Raw genomic sequence first — 10,077 nt, forward strand, 5'->3', positions numbered from 1 at the left:
TTCTTCTAGTACTTTCATTTGCAACTTTGGCGATATTAGACATTAATATTATGAGGCTTAAAGGTATTGTATTTTTTTATTTAAAAGTGCAGTCTGATTTGAACAATCATCTTAAAGAGATTTTAGAACTTTATCAAAATATCTTCTCTGAAATCGTTTATCTGCAAATTATTTTGTTTGTTTTGTATTGTAAAAATAGAGTGCTTAAGTTTGTTGCTGGAAAAGGGTATGTATTTTTACGAGGAAAAAAGGTCAATGTATTTAGTTCGATATGAATATATATTTTAACAAATGGTTTACGTTTTACTCTTGTGCTCTCGTCTGTTTAATAGTCCCTTTATGGATCTGTTTTATTTTGTACCCATGTCTTTCTTCTAATAATATAGCATTCCTGATGTTTATTATTCAATTCAATTCATTTCAAAACTAGGTTATTTTCATGTTTATTGCATAGAGTGTCTCTAGTACCTAATATTGGTTGTTATGTGTGCTTTGTTAGACCTTAGTATTATGGTATTATTATACAATATTATATGTAACTCTGTTCATGTGGAAATGTCACGCTTTTTCCAAATTCCACTGGTCATTGAAAATTTCTACAAACTCTTTTAACAGTTTTTATTGTTCAAGCAGTGTTTCAGGGTTCAAACAGACAACTGTGATTTGTTTATGAATTTTTTATGAATTGTTATCAAGTTGGTGAAAGTTTTGAAATGAGGCTTTTCTTCTCTGTTTTGAATTTAAGCTAATAATTTCAATTTAAGTGAAGTGGACAAGAATGCAAAGTGGAGTTCAAGTAATAATTAACAGCAAATTATTTAAAAAAAAATTCTCAAATAATTGAAACAATTAAGTGGTATGGCAATATACGCAACATAACAAACCATGACAAGAGTAACATATAATTCTTAAACCCACCATTATTGATGTGAAATATTACCATACAGTTTTTGTATATATTTGAAATGTATATTTTCAATATAAGGAAATGCCTTTGGGAAAGAGTTTTAAACATTTTTAAAAGTGTAGAAGTTTAGTTTAATGGATCGGCATTATGTAAATACCTCGATTTATCCTTAAGCCGTCCTATCCTCAGCCTTGACCAATTCATTTGAGTTTAATTTGAATATTTTATGTTATATACTACTCTACCCATTGTGTGCAGTTTCTATGCGCACATGGCAATGTTTTTTAGCCAAGCAAGATTTAACTGTGATAAGCACTTTCGTGCCTCGAGCTACCGGGCAATCTCGTTAGTCTCGTTGGTAAGACACTGCTCTACAATTGCAAAGGTCATGGGTTTGAATCCCACCCGAGTAATATGCGTGTGGAGCGTATTCACAGAACTCGGGAAAGTACTGAGTACACATTGCTAATACACATCGATGTAGACAATGTCATAAAAACTAGGCCCTCTTAGTTTAATAGTATCAGTTGTACGTGTATGTTGGTACATGTAGTGTGATATATTTCTGATAAAGAAAGGATGCACCATGGCACAAACAAGTAACCTTTAACATTGTATCTTCCTTTACTTATTGATCATGAAGCCTTGATTCATTTGTGCCTTTATCTTCAAGTACGCGCTAATCCTCCAATCAGATTGGCAGAATGGAGTGGTGATAAAAACCTTTATATAACACCCAAGCAGATCCTTGCCATTTGATTGGAGGATTGTCCGTCACGTGATAGCAAACAAAAGTACCATTGCACGCTGAGTCACTCGCCGTGCTTTTTCGTTCCATCCGAAAAGTACCATTGGTACTTTTCGGATGGAACGAAAAAGCTGAGTAAAAACATCACTGCGTGCGCGTGTCTTTGGTAACGCAGCAGGTGTTACTGCAAGAAGGCATAGTAAAATTACTAGCATTCGGCTTCTACAGTTGAAATTGTTTGTTTTGAAAGTTGTTTCTTTCAATCAAAATGACAAAGTTCTACTTGGATGTTATATAAAACAAATAATGAATGTTTTTCATTCGTGCAATGGTGCGAGTTCATTCGTTGAAAGCTGGAATGTTCCATTCAACTCGGCTCCGCCTCGTTGAATAGAACATTCCATCTTTCAACTCATGAACATATTTGCACCATTGCACTCATAAACATTCATTATGTGTATAATATTGCACGGCTAATATTTTACTACCATGCGTCTTGTGTGTTCTATGTCACGCGCCAAGTTTGCTTGAAGATAAATACGTTATCACACGCGCGCTCGTGGAAATACGGAAAATATAGCGCGTCTGCGTCCCATATCCAACTCGGCCTTCGGCCTCGTTGGATATGGGACACAGAAGCGCTATATTTTTCCGTATTCCACTCGCGCTTGTGTGATAACTTAAAATATTGATCCACTATTGTGCCTATTGCTCCACTGAGTGTACATTTTTGTAAGAAATAAATTTTTGAAATTTCTCATAGATTTCTGATAACAAAAAGATGCACACACTTTTTGATAATGAACCCAGATTAATTGTACACTTGTGCCTACACTGCACCAATATTGTGCCTACGGCTCCACTAATAGTACACTTGTGCCTATATTGTTCCACTAATTGTACATTTTTATCAGAAATAAAGGTGTGAAAATTCCATTGAAATAAGTCAGTGTGTAATTTGTCCTCAATTATTGTTGGACATCGTCGTAACCAGGGTAACATTTTAGGGACGCACAATTTATTTCTAGGTGGCACTTCGGACAATGTTACGGTTTTGTTTTGTGTGTGTTAAACAATCGCATTTCAGTGCCAGTAATTTATTATAGTATTGGAGAAGATAATCTTCCACGAGTGTGAACACAAACTTATTGACATAAATTGAGGTATATGCCCCCCCCCCCCCAACATATTTCTAAAATATAACCCCCGCCCGATTCAAATAAAAATGCTTTATTCAAATATTCTGAGGTCTAATAAAACCAGACATTTTGAGACCAAAAACAAAGTTACACACACAACTTTTGAAATTCTGGAAATAGATAAATCACATTTTATTTACAAAGTCTTATTTTAACCATAAGATACTAAAAATATACAAAATAAATAACAAATATTTACAAAAAAAGAAACGATTTAACTACTCGTCTGTTTTTTCAAGGAAAACACAAGCCCAATTGGCTTTAAAAAATCAAACTTTGGCGTGTGAAAATTAATTTCTTCAGGTATACCATAATTGTACAAGTTTTGGTTTAAAATTTCACAAAATTATCCAAAGGTTTTTGTGACACGCCCAAGTAGGAAAACTAGTACTAAATGTATAGGGTGTTGAATTGAATCAAAAAAGAACAAATCAAAATACTCTTTTTCTTTCTTTGTAACAGCAAGATTTAGTTTGAAAATGGCACCAGCCATCTCTAAAATCTAGTTGTTCTTCAAAAACAAACTTTTAAATTGTTGTGCTTACAGGCTTTACGAAATCGGGTTATGGAATGTTTTTTTAATATCTTTTGTATATGTTTATACAAGAGTTCTGTATCGGAGAAGCCTCACACATGCACTGAAGATGAGGGTACCTCAACAACTTGAGGAGCTGAGTCCTGCCTCACCAGCTGAAGACACAGGCAAAGTAGGGTCGTAGAAATATGGACTGGCTCCTGGGTAGTGATAGAACAGAGGGTAACCAGCTGCCTGGTAGGCTGCCCATGGGTAGTAGCTGTAGGAAGATTGTGGTAGGTACTGGGTACCAGACTGCATCTGATGAGGTGAGCTGTAGTGAGGTTTGACACAGCATGATTGAGTGCAGACTTTGAGGTACTGTGGAGGCGATGATGAAGGGGAAACATCAGAAGTAGACGGCAAGGAGTCTGGGGAACTGACTGGACGTGATGAAGTAGCTGGTTTGGTGTTGGGTCGTCGTGGGGTTGTTTGAGGCGAGGAGGACTTGGGTGATGAGGTACTGTCAACGTCGGGAATACATCCACGACGCCGCCTCGCACGACGGTTCTGAAACCACACCTGAAATCAAATCAGAAATTATGGGACATTAAATACAGGTATGTATCATTGTAAGAAATCCCTGGAATACACACACGGGGATGTGTTCTCCTACCCCGTTGTAAAACAAATCTGTGACAGTTTGGACTCAATTGGTCATCGAAGTTGCACGAGAATAATGGGATAAAAACACACTAGTTGCAATGCGCTAAAAAGGGCTTCAGGTCTGAAGTTGTCACTTAGCCTTTGTCAAAAACTATGTAACTACATAGGGAGCCATTTCTCACAATGATTGGAATGGGTGGAATTTAATGAAGGCATTCATTGGTCAGACAATTGAATATTGAATCCACCAGGCTGTTTGAAGAGACCTAAACAGAGTGTTATGTCGGCACCTTCGTTGACAATTTTGTGAAGGTTTGCGGTAACACCATGTATAAAATGACAATCTTTAATGAGCTGTGGTTCTGAAAAGAACCGTTGGTTTCAAGTGAATGTTTACTTCTGGAGAAAGCATGGCCGTATTATTTTGGGATAAATTGTCTAATAAAATTCTCTCGGCACCATCATGGTATTTCGGGACAACTGTTTGACTTGAAAATTACGTTTTGTGACCTACCTGAATACGTGCTTCACTGAGTTTGATATCATCTGACAATGTGTCTCTCTCATCGATGCCAGGGTAGCGGTTGACCGTAAACAGCTTCTCTAGACCGTCGAGCTGCTCCGTGGTGTAGTTCGTCCGTGCACGGCGTTTACGACTGCGCTTGGCACCCACGGCCGGTGTGGTCATCGCCATGGCTTCGGCTTCGGGGGCGGCAGGCCGCTCCGATCGGTGAAACTCGGCTGGCGAAGCTGCTGGAACTGTGAAGCAAAAACGAAAAAGAAAACAAGTTAGTGATTGAACAAATTTTACATACATTATTTTTTTTTAGTTGTAAGTTGTAAGTATAAAGGGTATAGTTTCCATTCTGTGTCGGTATAATTCAAAATTAGTTCTTCTTTTTTTGAAGAGGGGTAACCACTTCCACCCTCAAACCGAACTGGAAAAATTTTAAATGGTTCTTTTATTATTTGTGAAAGCTCATGATGTAGTCTACTAAATGCAATGGACATTTTTGGAAATTTTTTAAGACCATAATTATCCACTATTAATATGTTCAAAAGGGGGGAATCGGTAAAAATTAGGACTCAAGAAAAAAAAAAGTTGCACAATGCGCGTTCTTCAGATGTCCAAGTCTTCAGCCTTTCCCGAAAACAAAGTTACTTCAAAAAAGGGGCCGTTTCTTACAATATTTTATACCATCAACAGCTCCCCAATGCTCTTTCAAGTAAGTTCTTATGCTAACAATTGTTTTGAGGAATTCATTTATACTGTCCAAAGCCTTAAATATGATTGCAGTAATCGAAATAAGCATGTTCCTTGCTCTACGAAAGGAAATGTCTATATAAAAAAACAAGAAATAGAAATTTGCACAATGCGCATTCTTCAGATGTCTAAGTCTTCAGGCTTTCTCGTAAACAAAATTACTTCATAAAGGGGCCGTTTCTCACAATATTTTATACCATCAACAGCTCCCCAATGCTCGTTCAAGTAAGTTCTTATGCTAACAATTGTTTTGAGTAATTCATTGCAATATAGCCCCACAAATCGGTCCAATCCACTCCGTATCCTTGGATACGGATACGGAGTGGATTGGACCGATTTATGGGGCTAATTTCCATACTGTCCAGTGCCTTAAATATGATTGCGGTAATCGAAATAAGCATGTTCCTTGCTCTACGAAAGGAAATTTCTATGGAAAAAACAACGATAGAGTGTCTCCAAGTACTATTGGTCAGTAGTTCACATACATATTTCTTTTGAAGATTGGTGCTTGTATGAACTTTACAATCAGTGAGCTTTTAGATAAATCTCGAAACTTTCGTTGACAAAGCCTAGCCCGTGTCTTGCCGTTAGCAAAACCAATTCTGTAATGTCCTAAAATGACTAAATTATAACATGGAAACTTACTTGATTTGACGAGTCCCAGAATATCGTTGATGGAGTGGCAGCTATGAGTAGACTCACTGGATTCACTTTGTCTACGACCTCCTTCAAGTGACATGGAACAAGACATGTTGGTCTTGGAAGAAATAACTCTGAGACTTGAAACTGGAAATCGCTAAATAACTTAATCAGAAGTTCTTGAAGACTTTGACTACACTGTTGGAAACCGTGGTAGGAATGATGTCAAGACCCCCAAAATCGTCTGCTTTTTATCCACGCACCTGATCCACGGCTTGCTTTGAAAGTCGCTTAGATCAAAGGGGATTGTATGCGTCACTGCCCATCTCGCTCCCTGAATGGCTGAAAATTCGGTGACATGAGAGAGATCAAAACCTACCGATGCCGATGCGTAGAATGGGTTGGCGGTCTAAGAATAGGCGGTGTAGTTCTATTATAGATGTACCCTTCTGAAACTATTGCTCTTTGACTCATTCATTTCGTTTATTGTCCCTTTTAAAGACAGACTAGTCTTCACAGTTGGTGTATCTCAGCATTTGTATGCATACAATAACAAACCTGTGAACGTTTGAGCTCAATCGGTCGTCGAAGTTGCGAGATATTAATGAAGAAAAAAACATGAAGAAAAGTTTTGTGCTTTCAGCAGATACTTGATTTCGAGAACTCAAATTCTGAATCTGAGATCTCGAAATCAAATTCGTGGAAAATAACCTTTTTCTCGAAAACTACGTCACTTCAGAGGGAGCTGTTTCTCACAATGTTTTATTATACTATCAACCTCTCCCCATTAATCGTTACCCGAAGAAAAAGGTTTTATGGTAATAGTTATTTTTTAGTAGTTACCAACAGTTTCCACTGCCTTTGAAACATGGCCCAGTGAAACCGTCCTGTTTTTAAAACCAGCATGGCCTTTGAAGGTATAAAATGTAGAATTTATAAAGACATTATGTTCAGCACTCTTGAATATATAGCATAATATGTAAACCTAAAATGTTGGGTTTTGATTTTAGTTTGAGGTTTAGCTTGTTCAAGTTGAATAATTGTTTGACCTTTTTTTTTTCTCGCATTGGTATTGGTTGTTTGAAGTTGCTCCAGCGCTAAATGTTTCACCTGACATTATTTGAATGCTGCTTCGCTGAAATGTGTGTCCTTTTTGGCAATCTCACAAAAAGCGATAATAACAGAAGAATACGTTTTCTTACATCCCAGGAAGAAAAGGCGACATGGATTTCATTATACTCAAAAATTGCCGTATGCCCTTTTCTCACATTATAACCTTGCACTTCATTGTGTGTGTGACTGATTACGAGGGCCCAATTTCATACAAGGAATTGCGTGCCAAATGTCTTTGCTAAGCAGAAATTCAGTCGGGTACCAGCCACAACAATGCAAAATTAATGTTATTTGGGCCGGTAACTGTTTTTGCTAAGCAATACAATTCTGTGCTTAGCAAGTTTTTTTTTTTTTTTTTTTTTGCTCACATGGATGGCTTTATGTAAGCATGGAAGAAATGAAAGTTGGCCTAGAAGGCAAAACAAAAAATCCTTTAAAAATCCGTAGACTTGGTAGTAAGGTTGCAGTAGGCCTGATTGTCGAAAATGCGGCCAAATATGTTGAATGAAATCCTCACCAAGCTGTTTTTGACTAACTGTGTTTGTCAAATGCATTGGATTTGAACGAAGGTAGTCTTCCAAAATCGAATGATACATTTTACCAAAGAGCACTATACACACTGGTCAAATAAGTATAGTCCAAAATGTATGGGGATGTGTTTGTATGCGTTATCAGTGAAAACCATGATCCCCTATTCCATGATTAATTGGGCGGATTATAGAGCATCTTCACACTTATGTGTTTGATGAGCTTGCGCCTTGTTAAACCTTCGGTCGAATAAACTTCCTTCGCCGGCGATTGTCTTACGCTTTTGTCGTTGGGTGACCCCCCCCCCCCCCACCTCCCAAATGGAAATGTATCATTCACCTTAAGGAAAAACGGCTATTGTTTTTGGTTGTTCGTTTACCTATAAAAAATACATTAAAGGCAGTGGGCACTATTGGTAAATACTCAAAATAATTATCAGCATAAAACCTTAATTGGTAACGAGTAATGGGGAGAGGTTGATAGTAACAAACAGTGTGAGAAACGGAAGTGATGTAGTTTCGAGAAAGAAGTAATTTTCCACGAATTTGATTTCGAGACCTCAAATTTAGAATTTGAGGTATCAAAATCAAGCATCTGAAAGCACACAACCTCATGTGACAAGGATACTTGCTTTCATGGTTATCTCGCAACTTCTAAGTTTACAAGAGAATTACCCCATCAGGAAGCCCATGGTATATAGGCCTAAACTATTTTCTAATTTACGAGAACTGGGTATACCGGTAATCTGTAATGCTGTGATTCGCCTTATCCGAATTGGCTTGAAACGGCTACGGCTGTTGCTAAGGGTGCTGCTAAGTACATACCATACTGCATGATGGCGCTGAAATCTAGCCGTAGCGATAGCCGCTAATTCGGACACGGTCTGTGTCCGTGGCGTATGTCTTGTCCTTCTGTCTTTGTTTATTGCAATGAATCTACGAATCGTGGCAAGTTTGGACAAGCGTGACTTGCGGCACTTATCAAAAGTTACACGGGCTACTAGCCGCGCGCGACCGGCCCATTGACACACCGCAATAACAATGCCTTTGACTATCATGGACTCATGCTCAAGTAAGAAAATTCCCACTACGTGTAAACTTTGAATTTAAAGGCACTGTCTCACCAATAATCGATTTTGTTATAACATCACACATTGAATTAAAACATTGCTAATTTGAAGATATGGAAATAGAAGGTTAACCATGGAGGTCCATGATTTAACTGACTCCAATGGTTTCGACAAACACAATCGGTCCGAATCAACTTAGGGAGAATTTCATTCAATAGGCAGGCGGCCATATTTTCGTGAATTACAAAAGTGAGATACCAAGTCCACGATCTACAAGCAAAAAAGACTTAATCATGCTCCCTCCATCTTGGTCATGGCCCCCGTATCGAATGACAATAATGCATTGTAACACTCATCTTGCAATTAGGAACCAGACTATTTTGTTCTACCAGCCTCGGTTTGACAACATTGGTATCAATGGAAGAAATTCAAGATGGCTGATGCACCATGGTAAAGGATACTGTTTGCCCTCGCATCAGTTGCTAGCGCTCAGTTGTGACGGTTGGTAGAAAATTTACCCAAATCTTATAACCAGCTTCCGGGAACTGAATTGAACCAAGTCTAAGCTTTGTAACAAAGTTATTTCAGATATTTATAAAAAAGAGTTTTTTTAAATTCCATTCAGACTTGCTGAAACAAAAAAGTTGAATCTGGTTCAACATCCTGCATGTTTTAACCATCCAACCTTTTTAGGAAGGTTCCCTGCATCTGATGGATCAGACATGGGAAAAGTGGATTCCAGAATCAGTTTAAAACGAAAAGGTGCAAAAGAGTGAGAAAGATCTCTTTGAAGTGTCATATGGGGGACAAGTCTTTATCGAGTGGTCTTCCTAGTTCCTGTGACTCTTTTAGATTAGAGTTTGCATCGTTTTGAGTGATTTTTGAAACTGTCCTTGAGTGAAACCCCTCTAAAAGAGTGAAATAACCACCACACTTTTTAAAGAGCCATTTGATGGACAACTCAAAATAAAAAGTGGTGTTTTTCATTCTATTGACTGGTTTTGCTAGGCGGAATCGGCAAGGTTTTTGCTTGTGTTTTTAGGTGATTGCTTCCATTAAAAGTGGGATCAGAGCCCGATCAGGAACTTCTGTATTGATTTGATGACAAACATGCCGGATCTGAATACATCTCAGTGAAGTGCCGCCTATTCATGGATTACCATTGTAGGGGCGAGCTTACATAAACTACTTCACACTTAATGTTTGTGATAGTTCAAGATGACAAGAATGACTTTCCATGTAAAACACCCGCTCTTTCAAACTTTGTGCAAATACAAGTTCCCGGGCGATTGATCGACGTTGCCGGTGTGGTGGCTGGGGATTCTGCCCCCCCCCCCCTAATAGCAAACTGTGTACGAACGTCTTCTGATATAGCGCCCTCTTTAATTTAGCATATTATTTTATGGGGGCGTCAGGACAGGATCTCAGGC

General features: G+C 38.2%; 1 protein-coding gene across 1 annotated transcript; it reads right to left on the reverse strand.

The window, feature by feature from the left end:
* Nucleotides 1–3,509: 3,509 nt before the first annotated feature.
* LOC117303309 (paired box protein Pax-3-like) lies at nucleotides 3,510–6,049 on the reverse strand. The gene is made up of 3 exons (XM_033787475.1): nucleotides 5,944–6,049; nucleotides 4,549–4,793; nucleotides 3,510–3,950 (listed from the first exon to the last, which is right to left on the reverse strand). The coding sequence occupies exons 1-3, from the start codon at nucleotides 6,047–6,049 to the stop codon at nucleotides 3,510–3,512; spliced, it is 792 nt and encodes a 263-aa protein (XP_033643366.1).
* Nucleotides 6,050–10,077: the final 4,028 nt, after the last annotated feature.

Source organism: Asterias rubens, chromosome 19 (genome assembly GCF_902459465.1).
Source record: "Asterias rubens chromosome 19, eAstRub1.3, whole genome shotgun sequence".
NCBI lineage: Eukaryota > Metazoa > Echinodermata > Asteroidea > Forcipulatida > Asteriidae > Asterias > Asterias rubens.